A 25,898-nucleotide genomic window follows, 5' to 3' on the forward strand; every position below is an offset into this window, starting at 1 on the left:
TCAAGATACTGATTTTAATGTTGTCTACAGGAAGTGGCTCCAATTTCCTAGTTCGTGAAGGTATTAAACCAAAACTTGTTGTGGAAACTCTTCAGGAAAGCATTGTTTTATATTAGGTCAGTTCTTGCAATTACCTGCAGTTACTAGCATTTTTCTGCCCCCCCCCCCCCCCCCCCCCCGGTAGCTGGTTTAATATTCTGTAAAGAGGATGCCAACGCAATGCAATCTATTTATAAATATCAGTGTCAGAAATATGGAAACAAATGTTTTCATAAAACTTCGACATCTATAATTTGATCAAGCCAGATTTACAGTTGAGTAGGTTAGAGTTGCATTAATCTAGAGCATCTTGCTCTTCAGTAACTCATGTTAAGCTAGAGGATTTTCTGAAAATTATATCTTTTGACTGAGATAGTTAAGCCTGAGGAAAAATTTATTTTGTAATATAGTGTTTCTTTTTTCCATCACATTTAAGGCTATTTTCAAGTAAATACACTTCTTTAACCAGAATTTAAAGGACTGTAATGAAATCAGATCAGAGAGAGAATTGTTGAGCATTTGCACTTATAAGACTGTATTTTTTTCAGCAAGGTCATATCTACATCATATCTCTGTCACCAGTCTGGTTAGCTGTGGAAAAAATTAATGAATGAATTCGCTCTCCTTTTTCAGTCACATCTTCCATCTCATCTCCTAAGCTATTTGCAGAGGTTATAGATTTTTGGAGATATTTTTCTTCACAGAAAAGCTGGATTAAACACTTGAAAACCTGTGCTGTTATGTTTCTGCCTCTGTAGTACCTTCATTCACTTTGATGCCAAAACTTGATTTATTTTAAGCTGTCCCAATCCACTGATACATTTTGGCATCAGACCTGTACAACAATTATACAAGCACGATTGAGGTGATGTTGCAAAGTAGGAAGCAGGAGCTGAGGGGAAGGGAGACAGGCCTGGGTGGGGGCAATGCCTGCCTTCAATTTCCTGCTTGTCCATGGAGCTCTAACTAATTCTGATACATTCAGAAATGAGGTTTGGCTGCAGCTGTCCAGGAGGAGTAGCCTTCTCAGGAAATCTATCTGGTTTTAAGGCAGAACTTGATAAAGTAGTCAAGATCAGGTAGTATGATTGACCGCAATATCTGTAAGTGATTCTTCTGGTCTTAAGTTTCTATAAAATGTGGAATATTCTTCGTAAAGAATAATATTTACTTCTAGTGTCTGAGGTTAGCAATACTGTTTATTGAATTGACAATATCTTATCTCTGTCTAAAATGACATGACATCTGTTGTGTTTATCTGCTGGAAATCAGTTGAGATCAGCTGATGTCTACTTTATCAGTTGCAGCCAAACTAATTAGGCATAGCTTTTCAAATTAATTTTCATTCTTTTAGAGGAGAAATCCCTTTTCAAATCAAATTGGGAAGATATTGATTACTTTTTCTTTTGATAGGTTTAGCTAATTATACTGGTGAAAGAATCATTTATTTGTTTACAAAACTTGACTCTTCAATACTTACAAAGTTTGGATACTGTTCCAGGCACACAGGTTAATCTCTGCCACTTCATAAATTTAATTTTCATTCATCATTCATTCAATTTTATGAAGTCTCATTTTCCACACTGTTCAGGCTGCATAAGCAAGAGGTGAAGTTCTGTTTGCTGAAGGAGACATGCACACGTACATCTCATAGCCTGGTACTAAGTCTGTTACTTGGGTAAAAAATTATGAAGGCCCATTATTTTATAATGAGAGAAACAGTTGGTTTGGATTTGGGTTTGGGTTTTTTTTCCTACTACTATACTTTTTTTTTCCAAAAGACCAAAGTTTGTTACTAAAGACATTCATGGAAGAATACAGCTGTCTACACAAGAGGAAGGTGCATAAACAATGTCATATGGATTCGTTTTGGTGTTGTTCAGTTAGTCTTTTTTTTCTGGTACCATTTAAATCATTTGTTCTCAATAGTTCAGCTTTTAGATGTGTATCCTTATTATTACACCAAGTAGTAGAAATAGGATTAATAGTTTATGCTGTCTTACACATTACCACAGTAATGAAAAGTGAGTGTTTATTATAGGTCTAACTCAGTGACATGTGACACTTCAAGTTTTGTTCTAAAGCTTTTTCATTGCTATCATGGTTTGAAAGCTCATAGGTTCAGGTTCAAATGATAGTTTTCCGAAGCCATGTGAACTCTGCATTCAGCATAGCATAGCAGGATAGTTTTAATTTAAATTTTTATTGCTATACTGATTGAGAAACCAAGTGCTTTGTTCTTCTTTATTGAAGCATTTAGAGAAGAGCATGAAAGCTGGGGCCACCTATTGCTGACATTGCTGTGTCTTTATTTAACCTGCACAAATTAGGTCCAGTTCTGAGAAATGCTGCATTTTCTAAGGTTTAACTGAAGTCTGTGAAATCTAGAGACTTTTACTCACAGAATCAGGCCACAAATGTCTTCACACTTGTACGAGCCTATTAGAGGGGTCTGAACACCAGCCGAGAAAATTGACCCCAAATCACAAGGATCATTAAGCTGTAAAAAGAGAAACACAGTTAATCATCAATTATTGCACATTCATTCAACTTGAGTCATAACTTTTTACTGATCAATTTTTTCAGAGGCTGCATGTGATAGTAATACTAAGGAAAAAATCTACCATTTAGGATCCTAAATTACCTTCAGTGTTTATGTCAGCTTTGAGACATTAATTATCATCAGTCAGTTATTGCTTTCAAAGGAAAATACAGTAATGACTTTGAAGAGTCATGAAAGAGTAACAGGACCTTTTCAAGTCCAAGTTCTCTAGGTAGTAAGTAGGGCTATGTGTAACAAAACTTTTGAAAGGATGAAGAACCTAATCCAAGCTGACAAGGAAGAGAGCTTGAAAGATTGATGGGAGGAAATACATGTGTTGTTACAATGTATTGCTGTACACCTGAAGGCTGCATTTCTTGAAAATAAGAATGAAGAGGGAATAAGACTAAAGGAAGAAAATATGTCAGCTTAGAGGGCTTTCAGTGTAAGTAATTCTGGAGTTGGGAGAGTGAATTTGATGGGTCCTACAATCAGCTTTTGAGGTCTGTTCCAGAGGGTGGTCCCCCTGAGGTGTGGTTCTGTTAAATTGCAGTAGCTAAGCAATGTCTTAGAGAAACATTAAATGATAGCCTGGAAAAAGTGTGTATCATGTATACTTTTTTTTTTTAAAACATTAAGTTTATTCCTTTATACATAATTGGAAACACAGTATTTTAGTCAATATGATTTGTAAAAATAAAGCTTGTTTTTCATTTGAAGCTTTACTGGTAATTGAAATGAATTAAAGTGGATCTGAAAGAAAACATGTTGGTTTCACAGAAATGATGAGTCCCAGTAGTGTTTCAGGTGATCTTTTGGGGTATCTGCAACTTGAAATGTATTTGAGCATCCTAGAGGTAGAAGGTTCAGTTTGGACCAATGTCAAATAAGAGAAGAAAAGGAGAGGGTGGGGGTTTTTTCTATCTAGCAATGAGCAGTAATAAAGCAGTTTGTGGTTTTGTGAATAGATATCCTGATGTCACATCCCTTTTCAGTTCTTGAAAGAAAAGAATGGGCTACCGAACTTTGGAAAATGGATGGGTCTAAATCTTCCATTGATAAGGCACTTGTACAAATGTGCAGGGAGGTAAGAGTTGTCATTTCTTGGTATCCCAGGGAGATACACACTTTTGTGTGCCCATTTATTCTTAGGTGCAAAGTACTCATTGCACAATGTGCATTAAATAACTTCTCTGTAATAAATGATTTGGTAGAGAGCAAAATATGGTTTTCTATCACTCAGGAGACAACTGTCAGTTTTAAGTCAATGAAATATAGACTACAAAGTCACATGAATACTTCCGACCAGTGATGCATTGTGAATTGGTAATCTTAAAGTAATATTTTTATTACTGTAACTTTGGGTGATGATCCACAATTAGTTGTTCTTCAAGCAAGTTATGACAAAAACTTTCAGTGATTTGACCAAAACATTCTTGATGCTGTTTACCTGCCTTTACTACTACTTATGAGTTTGGGTTTTTTGTTTGTTGGGGTTTTTCTAGCTTGATTAAGGAGAACAGCAATAGAACAAGAGCTGAAAGATGTCTTTAGCCTTTGTGGTTTGGGGGGGGGAGGGATGGTTTGTTTGTTTTCCAAAAAAAATGGTATTGTAGTTGCCCCAAGACAGAGTGCCTAGGTCTTCAGAAGTTTTCTAGGTCCCATCTGTAAATGTTTCATATGGCAAGACCAACATCATTCAAACGAGTAATTTTCTTGTCTTCAGGCAGGCACATTAGCAATCCAGTATTCAATGTATATTATTCCAGATATAGCTGTAGGTAGGTGGCTTTTTTCTGTTGTTGGCCCCCACGCCCTGACCTCGGAATGATACTATAGCTTTTATACGTGGCATCTATTCCAGCTGAAATCTTTAATGGGGTTCCCCCACTGGGGTCATCTAGATGCTAGTGCTCAACAGTAGAAGGATTTTTGATTTACTGAAAGCTGTGCCTGTGGGGCAAGGTTGAAAAAACAGGTTTGTTGTTACAGTGCAACATCAAAGAGTATCTTCAAGGTCCAAGTTAAATTTCTTTACATGAATGGGTTATTGCATGGATGTGTAGAAAAGGGTTTTCAAGGTTAACCTAATGAAGTTAGCCTTGAAAGGTTCTGTATACAGAGGCACCAGCTAGGTTTTAGACAGAGGTAAGTGTTCATATGGTGATATGCCTGTCTGACAAAAAAGTTTGCAGCTTTTTTGACCTTCTGGTAACAGCTGGCAAGAATATCTGCTCAGAAGACTTTTCTTTGATTATGCTCCTTTTGTCCCAAGGGGGAGAAAAGTTTTCTTGCTCTTATGATTTTAGTTTGAAGTTGAGTTACTTTCTGGCAATGTTTCAAGGAAGCAGATCTGTTGAATCACTGGAATCTTGTCATCACACATAAACAAATCTTATGAGCAATGATTGTTGTCTTTTTTTTTTTTTCTCTTTGCAGATGACATTAAAGTATCTGTAAATGATTTTATTATCAAGGCAACTGCAGTTACACTGAAGGTAAGTGAATAATTGACTTCCAAAAAAAAACCCCAAAAACTTTTGCAGTAAACTGCCAAGGAGACAAGAGAAGTATTTTGTGAGCCTATATGGAGATACGAATGCGATCACAGCAAAGCTTGTAATTCTTCATCACTTATTGTCAGGTTTTTTTAAGCTTTCCAGGTAGAATTCTCTATACTGTCTATGCTGTGGACTGTAAAAATGAGAAATTCTTAGTAAAGATCCATTTAACACAGTTATCATCTGCAGATAATGGTAGGTGCTTTGTCAGCAGACTAAAGCAATTGGCAAGATAAGTCTTCTTTGCTGTTGTATTTATTTTCTCTTACAGTTATAAACAAATATTTATCCAAGTCTTATATCAGTCTTGTGTGTTACCTCAGATGTATTCTGATGGCCTATTTAGTGACCTCTGCTTTGAATTAAAAATTCCTCAGGAAACAAATCTTTGTTCATTGCTAAGAATTGTCATTATTCTCTTTGTCACTGTAAAAGTTAAAGGATTGCAATGCATCCTGAAGTTAAGATCTTAAATTTCACTGGGGTCTACTTACTCCATGCCAAACTACAGAGGCTTTACAGTCTCCATAAGCTCTTTGCGCGCTCTCTGGTAGAACTGGTTACATTGCCTTCCAATTTGTGTCGATTGCTCTGCTTGAAAAACACTCCCAGTGCCACTCAATTTTTCTGAAACTGAAAGGTTTGAGAGATCCTTCTTTAGGAGAACTGTGCTTTGGAACTGTCTCCTCTTAGTCCAGAGTGTCTCAGATATAATCACTTGGAAAACATAATGTGAAATTAATCTTACTTCCAAACTTGTGAAAAGAAAGAACCATGATGGTTTCACTTAGATGTGGAGTGGTTTTGCTTTAAATTCAGTTTGCACTTTATTTTTGAAGTAAGTCATGGGTGGGAGCTCTGACCAGCCTGAAGGCAGTATTTTTAAGGTTCAGTAGGCAATAGTGTCTTTTAGTGATCACTAACAACTGGAAAAGATCTCTGTCATGTAGGAAGATAATTAAGGGGGACACAGCTTTGTGAATGTGCCAGTGGGCTCACCAGATGATAGCCCATTAGAACAATTCTGGCTTTCTGGAACAAGGAGGGAGGAGTAAGGCTGGAGGAAGGAATGAAAGCTTCCAAGCTGATATCCACAAGTGGTTGTGCTTAGTAACAACAGCTGCTAAAGCAGTCCTTTAAGAATAAAGAGTCTTCCATTGCTGAAGTGATGGGAGAAATAATACTGACTGGTCTACACAAAAATTAAGACTATTCTAATGATATTGAAGTTGGTAGGAGAAACTCCTTGTCCCTACCATCTGTTTTAGATACCTTTTATAGAAAGTCACACTTGCACAACACCCGCTTGAAGGCATCTTTCAACTGCATATGCTGTGCTGTGGGACTTTCCTGAAGTTTATTTAACTTGCAAAGTGGAGTACTACCATTTTTTTTAAATTTTTTTTTTTTTTTAAATATACGTTCTAGTGTTGAAGAACAGGAACTGAGCATACTGTTGCACCACTTCTTCTAGGAGTGGAGTTAGTTTAGATAGAGGTAATGTGTCCCTCCCAGACTTTTTTCTGGAATATCTTCTCCACTATGAAGTCAACTTCCTAATTCCTAATTTCATTAAGGTCACTAAATGCTAATCTTGGAAATGATACATTCACAGTATCTATGATCAGTTACCTGAGACTTCACCTATATGTTGGGGTTTTTTTTTTCCTCCAAGCTGTTTCAGCTTTATATGGTAAACTCAAAAACCTCATTGAAATTATCAGTAAACATTATCTCAATTTTAATTGAGTCCACACAAAAAAAAAATCTGATGAATTTTAGGAGAACCTCATCTGAATAACAGTGAGTGCACCTGCAGCATATTCTATTTGTACCTTTCTTTGTTGAGAGTCATGCTTGAGAGACGAGTGGAAAACAACACATAGGTATAGTAAAGCTGTCCATTTCCATGTTTTTTAAGTCAACATCCTGTGACTTATTTGGGGCGGAGAAATTACACTGATTTGTAGCTTTGCATGCTGGGCATTCGTAAGGTGGTATCAGTGACTCCTGAAGGAATTTGTAGGCTTTTGTTAATTTTTTTCCGGCAGCACCAAAAACCTTCTGGCTGCCCTGCCATTTTCATTTCCTGGAGCATACATTCATGCTATTTGACAAAGTAAGTTTAAATAAAAGAAAATAAATGCAAGCCGATCATGTACATCTACTCTTAGACTCTCACAGTGATTTTTTTTTTTTTGTCTTGCTCTTGGCAGTCCTGATGACAGATGTGACCTATTCTTTTGCCTTCATTTACAGACAGCAGTTTGTATTGCACTAATTAATTTGGTGAATGCCTGTATGTGTCTTATGTAATGTAAGCTATGTGTCTTAAAGGATTTTCCTTTTTCTTGATAATTGATTGCACCGTTGTTCTTTTAACAGCTGTCTCTTTTTTATTCTCTCTCTCTTCTAGCAAATGCCAGATGTGAATGTAACCTGGGATGGAGAAGTCTGCAGGCAGCTGCAGTCCATTGACATTTCTATTGCTGTGGCAACAGACCGAGGTCTCATTACACCAATCATAAAAGATGTTACTGCCAAGGGAATAAAGGAAATTGCTGCCTCTGCAAAGGTAGGTCTTAAATGCACAGTAGGCTGAGGAGTATAGTACCTATATAGTTTTTTTGTAGCAGAAAATGTAGCATGACCCAGGTACACATCAGTGATAACAAAGGCAGTTTTAAAATGGATCTAAAGCAGTTTCAGCATTCCTTAGACTTCAAAATTATTATTAATTTTGCAACTCTGTTCATTTTTAATTAACAGTAACTTAGTCATCATGTTATTTAGTTGAATGTTGGCTAGACTGAACAATAAACATGTACAGACTTCTGGAATTTAATATAATTGTATTTCTTTAATCCTCCTGAGAAAGCTAGATAATGTTAATTTCTTTAGTATTTCCGATCTTTGGGTTTGAGATTCTGTTTGTTTGGGAGGTTTCCCCCCTCTCCTTTCCCAGAAATTTTCTTGTAGCTGCTTGTGTTACTCTGTGCAGTTACATTATGGCACTTACTTCTGTCTGCATTTTTTCAATACGCAGTTCAGTTGAGAATGTCACCCAAAAGGTAACATTAAACTCCTCAGACTGATGAGCAGTATTTTGCATAGACAAGGTGCCAGTTAGTGACTTGAATCTGTGGCAGTTGTTGCCAGCCACAGAAATATTTCTTGGCAGGCAAAAATTGAATGAGTGATGAAATGCCCTAACACAAGCCTTTTTTTGTCATTTAATGAGTGTTAATCAAAGGCCTGCAGTATCTGAGGAATGCAGTGGAAGTAGCTGCTAGGGCATAAAACTGTCCCAAAACTAGACACAAGCTACACTTTGTAAATTTTTGTATTTTACCGAAAACTACAGAAATAGTAATAGTCTGTGTTGGCAGAGGGGAACAACCAACAAAGTTGTAGCAGAAAAAAGCATAAGTGTTATGCCACAGAACATTCATAATTTAATGTTTTTAAGATTTTTCCAGTCCATATTGTTTACTTCATGTTGAATGTGTTGTGAAAGCAAATCCTTTCACTAATATAATAGCCAGCCAAAGAGAATGGTCAGCTGAGACTGTTACTTCATTCTGTGATTAGTGATAGAATGACAAGAAGAAAAGCATTATGAGAAGTGCAGTATAGGTTGTGCTTTTATTATCATCCCCAATACCTGTGATACTGTGATGCAGTATTACAAACCTCTCTTACCATAAATTATGGTGTCCTGCAGTTCCCATGATGGGAATGTATGTTTGCATTATGTTTAATAGGGCTATGATAAAGTAAGCATTCCCCTTTCATTTCAAATGGAATGTGTGTAACATAGGTCACACTGCTCAATATGAAAGTCATTGGGTCACATAGATTGCAGGCGTAGACACTAACATAATTTTCCTTTTAAACTTCTTCACTGAATTACTGAAATATATATGTACCTGACATGCACACATGGGAGGCACAAACTGAAACTGCAGCTGCTCCTATGCTGGTCTCCCTGTAGTTTGGCATGCACTTTCTTTGTGTAGATGGCTTGTATATCCCCTTCTGCTGCATGTTAATTTTAACTTCTTTCCAGGTCATGTGCATCCTAGCACCATATTTCCATCATTCAAATAATGCAATTGCATATATGCATTATGCTCATATTGACCCTATTGTGTGAACGCGGTTCCCGTGGGTATTGTCTTCTGGTTCACAAACTATTCAGAGACTAATAAAAGCCTAAAATAAAATTCAGCATATCCTTTTGTTGCGAAAAGAGTGGTTTGGACCACTTAAAGAATCACCATCAAAGGTATTAGCAAAAGTGATTTAATAGGAATTTATAAAAGTGCCACTTCACTGAAGTTTGATAGCAAGCTTGACTCTATTACTTAATATGTGGATGAAACGTACAAAGGAAAATCAAGTTAGAATCAAACTAGAATTATTTATACAGAGACTGAAGATGCAAAAGGGCAATAAAGAAACATACAAAGGAAAACCAAGTTTGAATTGATTTTTCATGATTTGCCCGGAGATCGGAGGTATAAAAAAGTTAGGGGAGACCCTCCCGATGAGTCACAAGGTTCAGAGAAGACCCCCTTGTTTTCTAAACTCCTTTTCTAAACTCCACACTTTTTAGGTGCAGCTGGATCCATTCCTAGTCCCAGGCTTGGGCAATGGTTTATGTCTAAAGGAATTATGTGTGTAACTGCAGTCTGAGGCTCATTCACAGTTTGAATAGAATTTACTATAGTCACAACAGTGACTTGTATATAGGTTTTGAATATTTGTACTATACTTGCTATAGGATATCCGAGTTAGTTCACACATGCATGCACGCAGATGCTAAGAACTCTCTCTCCTCCCTGCCCCCCACCCCCACTGTTGAAAATTCCCCTCGAGTTCAGTGAAATATTCACGTCAAGTGTCTCACCACTTTCTCAACGAGTGAAGGGTATCAGCCCAGGTCCCATCAAGAGCTTTCAGCAGTGGTCCTCCGATTTTCACTGACTGGAAAGTTTGCAAGCGCTGAGAGGTATCCCACTCAGAGGGAGATGCTGGATGCAGCCCGCTGTGGTCCAGGAGAGCTCGAAGGGCCTCACTTAGGACCACTGTTTATAGGTTTATGAGATGATTGGCTTTAGTCATCAGCAAATTACTGGAATTCCAGTAGCACTGGTACCATTTCACACAAGCTATGATTCAGATAAGGGGTGCTCCAAGGCTATCAGGGAACAACTTAAACAAGAGAAGGGATGCCCCAAGGCTGTGAGGAGATGACTAATTATTCCTGCTCCCATTCCCTTCCTCCACCAGGCAGCAGGAATGCTTGGTATGGTCAGTGCTACTCCTTGCCTTAGCTGTTCAAGAGTTCCTGGTACAGTCAAGGGACGCTTAACTGTCCCAACTGATTACACATGCTAAGGCCTAATGGGAGTCCCTGAGATCATAGAGCAGCCCAGGAGGGGGCGTGAATGCACCACCACACCTTTTAACTTCTAAATTCATAATAAGGATGTCAAAGTTTTGTAAACTTGGTGTAAGCCTGAATTTAGTGGGTGATTCATTAGGATGAGATTCTCTTAAACTTCTTGGGTTTTATTTCTAAGCTGAAGTCATTGCAGTCGTTAAACTACTGTGGTCTTTCAGAACCCTTGCCTGAAAGATGTTTAGAAATGTATACAGGGAAGACACTTGTTTACCATGACCAACAGAGTTATATTACAACATGAAAGGGGATTAATCCACATCACAACTATAACTACTAACCAATTCATTATCTGTGCGGAAGTTTATCTTGTAATGAATCTACCTCCACCCACATGCAAACAAAAAGTAGTCAATTCAATCACAGTTTCCACTTACTGACTCTTGTCCTTAAAGGCAGGGATAATGTTTCATAGAAATTACCTCTTCATAAATTGAATTGAGTCCTTGACAGGGTATTCATAGAACACATGTAGAAAATACCTGGAAAGTAGAACGGGCAGTTCCTGGAAAGCAATCTAGAAATTTACCAAAAAAAAGGGGGGGAGGGGGGAGTCAATTCCTAGGAAGTATAATCTCCAAGAAAGTTTCACAAATGTGATCTATCACTTTTTTCATGTTGTGATGAAGTAGATTTGGGGGGGGGGGGGGGTTTATTCACTTACACTGAAATTTCCCTAACATAATTAAATTATTGGAAACTATCATTAGTTCTATTCTTTTTACCAGAAGAAGGAAAATATAAACAGACTGTGTTCCTTTTATCAGTCTTCCCAGAAGCAGATCTGAGTCTATTTCCCTGACTGTGCTTTTGGCAACAGTTATTTTTGTCTTAAAATGTCATAATGCTGCAATTGTCACAATGTGACATTTTCCATGAGCTTTTCCGCCTGTGGAATAAATAAGATACAAGCCAAAAACACTACATGTATTCTTTATGAATAGGATAGATATCTGTCCTGCATATATTCCCACTTCAGTCTCTGCTGTCAGTTGAAGAGCTCCTGATTTTGAGAAGGTTGCTACTAATGGAGAAGTTGTCTGACACCTTTCCAGTCACCACCTTTTCCATTGGGTACTGGCAAGGTGTTAGGAATGGGTTGGTGACTGAATAACTGGCTCTTGACCCACCAATGAGTGCCATTTCTCTTGAGGTCCACACAGTCTTTTCTTCCTTATTTGACAACTACTGTAACAATTATTTATCCTGATTCTCACTGCTTCCATCTAAGGAGACCGCTGAGCTAGAAAAATCCTAAGGGAGGGACAAGGATCTTTTTCTCCGTGGTCTTATCTTAGAACGTAGTATGAACTTCTTGGGCTGTATTTTGAACAAAACGTTTGTGGATAGTTCCTTCTGTTATGTTTAGAAGTAGAAGAGTCTCACAAATGAAATGGAGGTCACAGGAAGGGTGGTCTTTAAGGTAGTTGAATGCTTAGCTGGAAGAAATACATTCAATCTGCTAGGAAGTTCTGAAGTGGTACATGGCAGTTTCTTTAAACAAATACATTAAGAATACTGTGAATTTGTCTCATCGGTATTTTGCTAGATATTTTTATCATCTAAAAACACCAGGGAGAATGGTGGTTCTATTGCAAAAACTGGAGCAAGGTTTGTAAGGTGAGAGAACAGCTTTTACTGAACAGCCAGTGTCGTTGGGAAAATGAAGTTTTGTGTCCTAGTCTCTTTGCCAAATCATTGCAGCTACAACAACAATGTTGCTGAGGTGCTTCCCTAAATCCAGAAGTAGATGACTTTTTAATGGCTGTATGGTACTTACAGTATCTTACTAAAGTTAAAAGAATTAAGCTATTACAATGCTTTAATTTCTTTCTTCTCTTCTTTTTCTTCTTTCATTTTCCTTAGGCTCTAGCAAAGAAAGCAAGAGATGGAAAACTGTTACCAGAAGAGTACCAGGGAGGATCTTTTAGGTAAAACTCCCTAGCAGCATTTAATACGTGCAGTGTGGGTTCAGAACTGTTTTATCCTCAGCTATTCCACTGTGTGTTAATGCATTGCCTTTTAAAATCTTGCTCCATTTAGGATGAAACTCCATGTGATGATTCTGAGTGTCAAACCTAGGCTGAGTGTCCTGTATCAGGGAGAAACAATTATCTTGGTACAGGTTTATTTAATCTGAGGCTGGTGTGAAATTCATGTTTTTCATACTGAGACTGATCTGACTTTTATTTTTGTACCTAATTTTTCCCCATTGCAGAAGAATGTTGGGGTTTTGGTTTTGGTGTGGTTTTTTTTTAAATTGTATTCTGTAGTTAGGAAGACCCACTGATAATAGTTTTAAAATAAATATTTTAAAAGGAGTTGTTTGGCAGAGGTACCGCAGCAGACAGTGATGTCCAGTTTGTCTTCAATTCACTCTTCAGAGGAATGTCTCTAGAGGGGCAAAAAAAAGTTACAGGAAAGTTGTGGCATTAACTCTTATAGTTTACTTTAACTGAAACATTAAAAACTGAGTAGAAAATTTTACATAGTAGCATATATTTAGTAAATATTTTATTTCTATAAAATGTACTCCGCAAAAAGAGCTAGTGAACTCAGTGATGAGAAATAACTGGCATGTGTAAAACACTAGCATAAATATAGTGACACAGTTGCACAATTAATTTCTCGTCTGACTTTATGTGCTCCCCAAGTTTCTGAAACTTTTATCGTATTGTGTTTTATGACACATTGTCATCAGGCAGCATTTTTTATTAAATAAACTCTAGCTTAGCTCACTTCTTGTCAATTTTTTAAAAGCTAATTCTGAATGCTTATGTTAATCCTATTCTAGAATAGATAATCTGTGATGAGAGTAATACTACAGACTTCTGCAGAAACATTGCTGTAATGTATATTAATGTGCCTGAGTTCCAGCTGTCTGGAGTATATGGCGCTCATGCTGCAGGAGTGGTCAAAAAAGCATTTCAGCAGAAAAAACATAAGGAAATGCAACAGTGGAAGCTTGGATGTCTTCATCAACACAAATGGCCCCTAGGTGTGAATAACTGGGTGTGTCACTGGTAACAGATGGCACTTGTGAGAACAGCTCTGTGAGGTGTGACCAGGTGGGTGATCTGCTCAGCCTGGTGGCAGACCTACGAGAGGAAGTAGAAAGGCTAAGGAGCATCAGGGAGTCTGAGGAGATATACTGGTGGAACCATGCTCTGCCCTCCCTGAGACAGAAACGGGAACAGCCAGCAGAAAAATACCAAGATCAGAGGGATCCTGTGTCCTTCTCCTGCCAGGCTGAAGACAGTAGCTTAAAGGAAGGGAGTGAATGGAGGAAAGTCCAAGCTCAGGGTGGCAGGTGAACGCCCTCCTTGCCTTCCCAGGTGCCTCTGGACAACAGGTATGAGGCACTGGATGTGGAAGGCCAGTCAACAGATGATATGGATGACAGTCCATCTACAACAGAGGTGTTGCCAAGGTTCAGGAAGGGCTTCACACCCCCCCTGCCCTGTGTCATGACCAGCTCCATGAGGAAGAAAAGATGGGTTATAGTTGTAGGTGACTCCCTTCTGAGGGGAACAGAGGGTCCAATATGCCAGACAGACCCTCCTCGTAGGGAAGCCTGCTGCCTCCTTGGGGCCCGGGTTAGGGACATCACTAGGAAGCTTCAAGCTTGGTACAGCCCTCGGACTATTACCCGTTACTGCACTTCCATGCGGGTGGCGATGAAGCTGCGATGCATAGTCCAGGGGCGATCAAAAGAGACTTCAGGGCCTTGGGGTGGTTGGTAAAGGAATCTGGAGCATGGGTTATTTTTTCCTCTCTCCTTCCAGTTGCGGGCAGCAACGTTGGAAGAAACAGATGGACCCAGTCTATTAATACGTGGCTCCGCGGCTGCTGTCCCCACCACAATTTGGGTTTTTTCGATAATGGGATGGCCTACGCAGCCCCAGGCCTGCTGGCTTCAGATGGGATTTGCCTTTCTCAAAGGGGGAAGAGGGTCTTTGCTCATGAGCTAGAGGGGCTCATTGGCAGAGCTTTAAACTAGACCTGAAGGGGGAGGGGGATGACGCCAGGCTTGCCCGTGACAAGCTGTGGGATGACATGCCAAGGTTAGAGGGACAGCGTGCTAGCGAGGGCCCTCAGCCTGTTGCTTTGAGATCTGCTGGCTACACTGAAGCACACTTGGAAGTCTTACAGAGATGAGCCAGGGGCTCTTGAGGTACTGGGAGCCAGCAGTGAAACACCAGTGAAATACCTCAAAGGAATTAAGGGGTGTTCCCCTAAGAAGGTGACATGGCTGACAGCCCAGCTGAAGTGCCTCTACACCAATGCATGCAGCATGGACAACAAACAGGAGGAGCTGGAAAACACCATGCTGCTCGAAAGCTACGACCTAGTTGCCATTACTGAAACTAGGTGGGATGAATCCCATGACTGAAGTGCAGCTATCAATGGCTTCAGGCTGTTCAGAAGGGACAGGTAAGGAAGGAGGGATGGAGGGGTTGCCCTCTACATTAAGAAATGGATAGACTGTGAAGAGCTGTCTCTGAAGAATAGCCACGAGGAGGTTAAAAGCTTATGGGTAAGAATTAGAGACCGAGGCAACAAAGGGAACCTTGTGGTTGGTGTCTACTGCAGGCCAACCTGATCAAGGGGAGCCTATTGACAAAGCCTTCTTAGTCCAGCTACACGAGGCATCGTGCTCGCAGGCTTTTGTCCTGCTGGGGGACTTCAGCCACCCCAACATGTGCTGGAAAAGTAGCATGGCAAGCAGTAGGCAATCCAGAAGGCTCCTGGAATGCTTTGAGGATAACTTCTTAAGCCAGGTAATAAACAACCCTGCTGGACCTGTTGGTCACCAACACAAGTGAGCTAATCGGTGATGTCAAGACTGGAGGCGGCCCGGGCTGCAGCAGTCATGCACTGGTGGAGTTGGCAGTCCTGAGGGGTATGGGTCAGGCAAAGAGTAAAGTCAGGAGCCTGAATTTTAGGAAAGAACACTTCCAGCTGTTCAAGGAGTTAGTCAGTAGGACCCCCCTGGGAAACTGCTCTCAGGGACAAGGGAGCAGAACAGAGCTGGCAGATCTTTAAGGATGCTTTCCATAGAGTGCAAGAGCTCTCGATCCCCAGGTGTTAGAAATGGGGAAAGGAAGGCAAGAGACCAGGATGGATGAGTCAAGACCTGCTGGTCAAACTAAAGGACAAGAAGGAAGCACACAGGCAGTGAACGCAGGGACGGGTATCTTGGGAAGAGAATAGGGACACTGCCCGGTTGTGTAGGGATGGGGTGAGGAAGGCCAAGGTGTGGCTGGAGCAGAACTTGGCAAGGGATGCAAAGAATAATAAGAAGGGCTTCTGAGTATGTCAGCCAGAAAAAGAAGGTCAAAGAAAGCATGCCCCCCCGATGAGCAAGACTGGCGAACTGGTAACAATGGACAAGCAGAAGGCTGAGGTACTCAGCAGTTTTTTTGCCTCGGTCTTCACTGGCAACCTCTCTTCCCACACCTCTTGAGTGGATGGACCTCAAGGCAAGGACTGGGGGAGCAAGGTCCCTCCCACTGTAAGAAGATACAGGGTTTGAGACCGCCTGAGAACCTGATGAGTGTCTATGGGACCTGATGAGAAAGGCATCCTAGGGTCCTGAGGGAACTGCCTGATGCAGTTGCCAAGCCACTCTCCATGATATTTGAAAAGTCATGGCAGTCAGGTGAAGTCCCTAGTGACTGGAAAAAGGGAAACACTGCACCTATTTTTAAAAAGGGTAGAAAGGAGAACCCTGGGAACTACTGACGCATCAGCCTCACCTCTGTGCCTGGGAAGGTCATGGAACGGGTCCTCCTAGAAGCTATGCTAAGGCACGTGGAGGACAGGGAGGTAGTTTGAGACAGCCGGCATGGCTTCACCAAGGGCAAGTCCTGGCTGGCCAACCTAGTGGCCTTCTATGATGGAGCAACTACATCAGTGGACAAGGAAAGAGCCATGGATGTCATCTATCTGGACTTCTGTAAGGCTTTTGACATGGTCCCCCACAACATCCTTCTCTCTAAAATGGAGAGTTATGGATTTGATGGGTGACCTGTTTGGTGGATGAGGAATTGGCTGGATGGTTGCATGCAGAGGGTAGTGGTCAACGACTCAGTGTCCTGATGGAGGTCAGTGATGAGTGGTGTCCCTCAGGAGTCCGTATTGGGACCAGTACTGCTTAATATCTTCATCAATGATACAGACAGTGGGATTGAGTGCACCCTCAGCAAGTTTGCGGGTGACACCAAGCTGAGTGGTGTGGCTGACATGGCTGAGGGATGGGATGCCATCTAGAGGGACCTGGACAAGCTTGAGAGGTGGGCCCATGTGAACCTCATGAGGTTCAGCAAGGCCAAGTGCAAGGTCCTGCACCTGGGTTGGGGCAATCCCTGCTATCAATAGAGGCTGGGGGATGAAGGGACTGAGAGCAGCCCTGCAGAGAAGGACTTGGGGGTACTGGTGGATAAAAACTGGACATGAGGTGGCAACGTGAGCTAGCAATGTGCGCTGACAGCGCAGAAAGCCAACCGTATCCTGGGCTGCATCAAAAGAATCGTGGCCAGCAGGTCAAGGGAAGTAATTCTGCTCCTCTTCTCTTCTCTGCTCTGGTGAGACCCCACCTGCAGTACTGTGTCCAGCTCTGGGGTCCCCAGCATAAGAAGGTCATGGACCTGTTGGAGCGGGTCCAGAGGAGGGCCACAAAAATGATCAGAGGGCTGAAGCACCTCTCCTATGAAGACAGGCTGAGAGAGTTGGGGTTGTTCAGCCTGGAGAAGAGAAGGCTCTGGGGAGACCTTATTGCGGCCTTCCACTACGTAAAGGGAGCCTACAAGAAAGATGGGGACAAACTTTTTAGCAGGGCCTGTTGCAGTAGGACAAAGGGTAACTGAAAGGGTTTTAAACTGAAAGAGAGTAGATTTAAACTAGCTATAAGGAAGAAATATTTTACAATGGGGGTGGTGAAACACTGGAAGAGGTTGCCCAGAGAGGTGGTAGATGTCCCATCCCTGGAAACATTCAAGGTCTGGTTGGATGGGTCCCTGAGCAACCTGATCTAGTTGAAGATGTCCCTGCTTATTGCAGGGGGGGTGGACTAGATGACCTTTAAAGATCCCTTCTAACCCAGACTCTTCTGTGGTTCTATATGGATTATTCTTTTTTCCACTCTTTGCAGTAACTATAACAAAACAGTAACTATAACAAAAAGGAGATGGGCTATCTTTCTCTATAGGCAATCTGTCACAAGAATCTAAGCCTTTCGTAGTATACCGCTTCCCAGTTGATGACACAGACAAAAATGTTGACGGGGGAAAGGCACGATGAGGCTTTCTTGTGCCTGAGTGATATCTAGATGCCCAAATTGTATCATTGGTTAGCAGCAGCCATTGTAACTTAAAGTTGTGAGGTTTAATCCAAAAGACATTTGGCTTGGATCAGGGACAGGCAAAGTTTATTTGAAGATACCACTTTGCTGTCCTACTTTCCGCCTTTAGTGCGTGCAATGCAAGGATATATTACTGTAATTAAATGGGGCTTTTAAAAAGGTGCATTAGTTGTAATTGCAAAAATCCCAAACCCATGAGAGTCTGAATGTGCCCAACTGAAATCCAGTTCAGATCTATTTTAAAGTTAATGGGTTTGGCCTTGGGTGAGAATTAGGTCAATATAGATTAGATTATTTTTTCGCAGACATATATAAATTCTGACATTACTGGTAACTTTTCTCTTTCATTTAGTATCTCCAATCTAGGCATGTTTGGCATCAATGACTTCACTGCAGTCATAAACCCTCCACAGGCCTGCATCCTAGCTGTGGGCCGAGCAAGACCAGAGCTGAAGATTGTGGAAGATGAAGAAGGGAATGAGAAACTTATGCAGCATCAACTCATGACAGTGACTCTTTCAAGTGATGGTCGGGTGGTAGATGATGAACTGGCTTCAAAGTTTCTGAAGACCTTGAAAGCGAACATAGAGAATCCAATGAGACTTGCCCTGTGTTAAACTTCGTGAAGATTGTTTCTTGTTTTGATAACATAGATAACTGTTATGTACTTGGGGTTGTTTTTCTGTATAGAGGAGTAAATAGTTACTGTGAGATGGAGAGTTAAAATATTTAATTTATTGAATTAACATGAAAAACTACTAATTTTCATGCTTTTAGTCTTTTGCAATGACCAGGTTTTATACTGTAAAGCTAAAAGACTAAAGTTAACATACTACGTTTCTTTGAACACTTACTGCTAATAGCACATAATGTTTGTGTAGAAAAGTCAATCTCCTCTGAAAAGGAAAATTCAAGAAAACTATGAAATTTAGAAGGGAATCATAGAATAGTTTGGGTTGGAAGGGACCTTTAAAGGTCATCTAGTCCAACCCCTCTGCAGTGAGCAGGGATATCTTCAACTAAATCAGGTTGCTCAGAGCCCCATCCAACCAGACCTTGAATGTTTCCAGGGATGGGGCATCTACCACCTCTCTGGGCAATCTCTTCCAGTGCCTCACCACCTTCACAGTGAAGAACTTCCTTACATATAATCTAAATCTAACCTCTGTCAGTTTAAAGCCATTGCCCCTTGTCCTGTCACTACATGTCCTTGTAAAAAGTCCCTCTCCATCTTTCTTGTAGGCTCCCTTTACATACTGGAAGGCTGCTATGAGGTCTCCCTGGAGCCTTCTCTTCTCCAGGCTGAACAACCCCAACTCTCTCAGCCTTTCTTCACAGGAGACGTGTTCCATCCCTCTGATCATTTTTATGGCCCTCCTCTGGACCCACTCCAAAAGGTCCATGTCTTTCCTGGGCTGAGTACTCCAGAGGTGGATGCAGTACTCCAGGTGGGGTCTTTCCTGGGCTGAGATGGGATGCTTTATTTAAGGACTAAATATCTAGCTCTTAGAGTGAGGAAAACAAGAATCATAAATGAGCAAAGTGCTGCTGTGCATTCTGGTTAATACTGAGATAACTGAGTACATAAATGATATTGCTGCTGTAGAAATTTTTTCACTTTTCAGAAGACTTTTCTGGCATGTTGTGACATCCAGATTAGATTGAAGTAAGGTTTATAAGATTTTGACAGATATTTCAATGGCTTCCTACATAAAACCAGCAACATTACATACCAAAAAAGTTTTGGTTTAATTTCATTTTCATCACAAATTTAACTGTTCTTCACTTTCTCCATTACTATAAGCTACATTGAAGAAACCAAGATGACTGTGGAGATGACTGTGGAAAAGAAATTACAGGAAATTCTGAGAGAGACTAAATTAGATCATTGATAAAAAGTAATTTCTCAAAATATTAAGTAACATGGTGTAATCTACAGCTTCATTCATATAATTAGAACACATTAAAAAACATTTAAACTGTAGGTGCATCTATTTTTTTTCCAGTATTTTAAGATAACTGCATAATCTAATTCCTGGTAGAGGGGTAGAGAGGAGAATAACGTTGTCTGAATTAATGCATTCTCCATAAAGGATGGAATCTCAGCTTCGTTGATTTCTAGTTTTTGGTGGAACCAACTTTTAGTGAAAACCACATTTTGTGTAAAAAAAAAACCCTAATAATAGGTTTTCTTTTACTTAATTTGGGGACAATTACATTTTTTAAATTGAGGAGTTGCCCCAACTCACATACCTTCTTCAGTACCACAAAATATAAAGAAATATCTTTTTCAGGTGCTCTGTGATGTTTTTTTGGTTAACTTAAAACCCAAGTTAATTGTGCTAGCAGTATTGAGATGAAAAACTAGTTGTGATCTCCTAATCTCATAGAGGTTCCAGTGTGAAAAGTGGAATTTTGCATACTGAATAGTTGCTGGTTAATGCTGTCCTTTCCATGGATAGAAAAAAAGATGTAAGTTGAAAGTGTTTCATCATCAGTATATATTGAGTTGTAACTCGGAGGCTTAAGTGTAGTGGCCTGAAGTTCAAATTAACATAAGTAGATTGGTTTTTTTTCTTATATATAAATATGGAACCACATATTGTATGTGTTTGTAATGAAATAACTGCATTTACAGGACCTGGTGAGAATATAAATTGTCAGTAGAATTCTGGGACTTTGTCTTATTCTAGATTATGCAAGTCCTGTTTTAAAGATTTGGAGGACTTGTTTGTTGAGCTGCTGCCATAATTAAAAAGCTAATTGCAAGACAAAACCTTTAGTTAATACTGAGTTGAGAGTTTTTGCTAAATGAGTTTGCTTCTTTGGCTTGTTCTGATATAATAAATTTCATAAACTATTAATCTAACAATAGGGAGAGATTTTTATTACCAAATCTAGTTTACTGCGCAATAATAGACATACCCATTCTGTACTTCTAGGAGTTTCTCACTGATAAATTATATTCAAGATTGGGTGCTGAAGATTAATTTGCAATTTTAAGTGGTTAACCGTGAATTTTTCCAAAGTTGTTTATCAATCCCATATTACTTTCAAGGGAAAAAGCCTACCAATTTATATATTGTCCTTGATAATATACAAGAAGTTCTCATTGTTTGCATAGCTAAATCTCTTCTGCCCAGGAGAATTTGCAGACTAATTTAAAAACTGATCTACTGTTCTTTGTTTTTGCACTTGGTGCTCTAGTGGTGTTGTGTGCTCCTCAGCATTTGTATATTTTACTTTTTAGCTGGTCACAGTTAAGGGCTGCATGACTGGTGCATACAACTATAGTTTTGTGTGTGTTCATGTAGTGCGAGTTGGAGCTTTTGGAGCCAGTGGAAGGTGCTATTGTATGTAAGTATAGAATGTTTGTCATGTCTCATTCATGTGGGTACTAATACACCCATTATAATTTCCCTGTTCAGCACAAACAGGTGAAGACAATGCAACTTTTTCTCCAGGTTAAATAAACCTTTACAACTTTTGAACTAGGCGAATCTCAGAAAGGCTAATACAAGCTTTAATTCCAATTTCCTGAAACCTGCCTGCTTGCCAGCATTGTCATTTAGTATAAAGATGGATGTATGTGATTTGTCAGTCATCAGCCTGTGAAGGAAATCTCTGAAATTTAGACATGTGATAGCAGTCAGATCTCCTTAATTCAGAGTAGTTGTACCATTTGGCAACGTCTACCACTGTAGCAGAAGTGAAACAAATAGTTGCCCATACAGATTAAAATAAAACATTTAATATCTTCCTGAAGAATTTAGGGATTTGGGAATGGGGGCAATGGATAAAATGGCCCAGAAAGTGAACCGTGTGAAATGGTTATGCTTACATTTGAAGCAAATTTGCCTTGAAGTAAAAGATGTACAGATGAAAAATATAACTTGTCGTGTTTTATTCTTCAAAATGTCTTCTGTCAACATCTTTTTTACATACCTAAGCAAGAAATACCATGGAAGATACCTATGTTCTTGAAAAATTAAAAAACCTGAAATAAAAATTTAAGGCTATGCTTGGGGAAAATTATTTCCTTCATATAATTTTCCTTTGCAAGAGGCATAGTTAGAAAAAAAAAAAAAGGTAGCTATTTTAGACTTTGTGATTGTTGGCAAGTATTGCACTGTGTCACACTTTAATCCCTAATTGCACTGTCAGAGTATTTGACTTTTTGGGATCTTTTTTTCTGCAGTGTATTCCTTATGAAATAGAATTTCTGTAATTAATCTTCCCACATGTAATCCCTGAAAGAACCTCACTCCTGCAAAGTGAATGCTCAGTGCTATTTTCACCTAATCCTTTTGTCCACGTGCTCATCTCCATCCATACAAAATATGTTAGACGCTCTTATTTCAACTAATGATTAGTCCCATTGGATACAATAGAATTTAAAAGTTGAGTACAAAGACATAAATATGACGAATGTTCAGACTTTGTTTCTTGGATTATGTGCTTTTATGTGCTGTGTTATACAGAAAGCTGCATATTGATCGCATTAAAGTATATCCAGTTGCAGAGTGAGTTAGGGGGAAACTAATTCAGAATTGTTGGAACTATGTGTCATGCTTGATGTGTTTTTCATATGCAATAATTTGTGCCATAAGGTGACAGAAAATAAAGAAAAAGATGCCATTAGGATTGATCATATAATAGTCTTATGGTGGTGACCTGTAGGTTTGAAACTGATGTGGGTTTGGGTTGTTTTGTTTTTCCACTGAGTTTTTGTCCTGGATTACATCAGACCATAACAAATACTTTTTCTTCCCTAAAATCCACTGCCAACTGGTCAGATGGGTTGGTCTCTTTCTGTCAAAAGTACTGATTGCAAGCCCCTTTCAGTACCACTCAGTTTATGCTGGTATTTTCAGATATGGTTTAATTGGAGTAAGGTTAATCTACTTCTATGTTAACCAAAAACGGGTAAGACCAGGAGAAGCCCATGGGAAGCTTAATTTCTAAAATTTGTGCTGTAGGCTTTTATGGAGAAGAGTTTTGCTCTCACAGGTGGACAATTCAGTATCTTTCACAACTACTCCGCTTCAAGGATATGACAAGCTGTAGCATAGAATTAAAAACTTTGCATAGGAAAAGACACAGTGAGATGTGGCAAACATGACAGCATACACATTTAAAAGCTTTGGTGACTGAAGAGCTGGAAAGTATCCCATGTTGCCCTTCTTTTGGCAGAAGGAAGCCATGTTACAAGGAGTCCTCTTGCCAAGCAGGCAGTTTTCTGTAAGCAAGCAGGTTACATGGCACTAAAAGATATATAGGTTACTGAACTGGAAGCTCATACTATGATTTGTTTTTTAATTCAACCGTTTCTATCTTTGTTTTAACTAGGTGTCTTAGGTCTTCATTGTTGGTGATGATTTTTTTTCCTTCTTTCCTAAAATGTAAAAGTATTGTCTTAAGAATTCACAAGAATGCCCGTCATTGAATTGCTTATCAAGGAATGTAATGTCTGTGTGTTCAAAATCCTCTTTGATCTGTTTCCAGAGCCCATGCAGTCCATACAGCTCCATAAGCTAGAAAAGAATGCCGGAGATGGATTGTCATGAGAGACGGGCTCTCTTCTGGTATTCAGCCAAGCTGCCCCTTTCTGTAACCCACAAAACTGTTTGTTCTGGTAGTGTTAGATCAAAAGCAAGCATTCTTTGAAATACATAGTAGTGTTGGTGGTGTCATTTGCAGATTAATGCGTGCAATAGCCCTCTCTCACCGTTGGATGATCCTATATAACTTGGATGCAGGATTGTAAACTGACATTGAATATTACTGCCAGTTAGGTACTCTTTTTTTTAGAAGAATACTTAGGACTCAGACCACGGCAGGAATTTGAATGGAACTGATGTGACTGTACAAGAGTAATTTCCAAGAGCATTGCATATCAAGAGACCATACTTCATAGGATTAGGACACCTGTTGTTGCCTATCTGGACTTCTGTAAGGCCTTTGACATGGTCCCCCACATCATCCTTCTCTCTAAAATGGAGAGTTATGGATTTGATGGGTGGCCTGTTTGGTGGATGAGGAATTGGCTGGATGGTTGCATGCAGAGGTTAGTGGTCAACGACTCAGTGTCCTGATGGAGGTCAGTGATGAGTGGTGTCCCTCAGGAGTCCGTATTGGGACCAGTACTGTTTAATATCTTCATCAATGACATAGTGGGATTGAGTGCACCCTCAGCAAGTTTGCAGGTGACACCAAGCTGAGTGGTGTGGCTGACATGGCTGAGGGATGGGATGCCATCCAGAGGGACCTGGACAAGCTTGAGAGGTGGGCCCATGTGAACCTCATGAGGTTCAGCAAGGTCAAGTGCAAGGTCCTGCACCTGGGTTGGGGCAATCCCTGCTATCAATAGAGGCTGGGGGATGAAGGGACTGAGAGCAGCCCTGCACAGAAGGATTTGCAAAGGACTACTACTCTTGAGCTATTTGTTCAATTCAAGCTTATGCTGATGATTGTTTTTTTCTGCTGCAAGGTTAGTAAATCATTTATTAGATCATTGTACCAATTATTCTAGTTATGAGAGTAACTTCTGCCTTTCATGTAGGTAATATTTCAACTTACATTCTGTACCACTTTCATGTTGTGGAAGGGCTGTTTTTCAGCCTCTTGCTCATGGCTGATTTGCCTTAACTGCTCTGATTCATGCTATTTTGTTCTTGAAATTAGAGAATGATTTTTAATTTTTTTCAAGGCTTTGAAATAAACTATCCTTCCACTTCTTATGAAGTACTGCAGCACAACTAATAAAATTTAACTAGCCATCTACCCACTCTTAATATTTTCCTGAGTTCTCCAGATCAGGAGAGATTCTCATTTAGTACTGTAGTGCACCATGAATCAGAAATAGCTATTATTTCCTTTACCCTGAAGGCTGCTAATAAGCAATCAAGCATTGTCATTTAAGAAGTGTACTAGTACCTACAGTTTTTTGTTCCCCAATAGCTGTTTGTAGACTGCTGTTTGCATTTCCTTTCTTTTTGTTTAAAGATGTATTGAATTACATGTGAATAGTCACATAGTGTTTTGTAAGTAAATGGAAAAATATGGTTGTTCAGTTTATGTTCTGTGTATGCTTATGATGATGATGGTTTTCCATTTTCCTTAAAGGGTCCAAGTATTAGCTAAATGATACTCCAATAAAGTGAGATTAATGTTTTGATAATGCTTCCTAAATAACTTAAATGTTCTGATCCTTCCCTTTTAGTTTTTATATACTAGGTTAAGTTTTAGAAACTTCTAGCTTACGAATATTTCCTTTTTTAATTCAGCCAAATGACAGAGTTGTGTAGATTTCTCTTCTGGTTTTAAGAGGCAAGGCCAAACCCTTTGAGAATGTGTCATTTACATTAAAGTCCTAGCAATCATTTAGAAATGTATTGTTCTTGCAAAAGAAGTGTATCTAAAATGAGCCTGACATTGATCTCAAGATGCAAGGAAGATGAGCATTGCTGCAGCAGCTTTAAAGGATGTTAGCACAATAAAGAAGTATCTTCAGCGTGTCTCCTATCAGTTTTCTTTCTGACTATAGTAATGTAGCATGAAAAATGAAACGTTGTTCTGGAGGAAAGTGCATGAAGTGTGCTTTTTTCTTTTGCTGTATTTTGTAAATTACCAGAAATATATGCATATTTATCCAAAACTTTTTTCCAAGAAAGTGTATTAATCAGCCTTTAATCTCTGCACATAGAGTTGTTCACTGAATCATTCTTCAGAAACGAGAATCCAGGTACTGATGTGCTTCTCACCAGTGGCCTTGTTTGGTATAAGCCTTGATGGTGCCACTGTTTTCGATCAGAAAGCTGAAATACAGAAAGGCCTGCAGAGGGCAGACTGAGAAGCCTGGGTTTCTGACTTTCTGAATCTCTAAGTGTAAATATAGTCACTGAACTGTTTCGGTGTGTAAATATT

The 25,898-nt window shown here is 39.7% G+C and overlaps 1 protein-coding gene across 2 annotated transcripts in view; it reads left to right on the forward strand.

Annotated features, from left to right (window-relative positions):
• PDHX (pyruvate dehydrogenase complex component X) overlaps positions 1–25,166 on the forward strand; it is a 67,025-nt gene extending 41,859 nt beyond the window's left edge. For both annotated transcript variants that reach the window (XM_075030899.1, XM_075030900.1), the window contains exons 9-12: positions 5,021–5,079; positions 7,559–7,717; positions 12,476–12,540; positions 18,325–25,166. In XM_075030899.1, the coding sequence (XP_074887000.1) occupies positions 5,021–5,079; positions 7,559–7,717; positions 12,476–12,540; positions 18,325–18,589 (548 nt within the window). In that variant the 3' untranslated portion in view covers positions 18,590–25,166. The remainder of the gene's footprint in view (positions 1–5,020; positions 5,080–7,558; positions 7,718–12,475; positions 12,541–18,324) is intronic.
• The last annotated feature ends 732 nt before the right edge of the window (positions 25,167–25,898 follow it).

The sequence above is a fragment of the Buteo buteo genome, chromosome 6 (genome assembly GCF_964188355.1).
Source record: "Buteo buteo chromosome 6, bButBut1.hap1.1, whole genome shotgun sequence".
Classification (NCBI taxonomy): domain Eukaryota; kingdom Metazoa; phylum Chordata; class Aves; order Accipitriformes; family Accipitridae; genus Buteo; species Buteo buteo.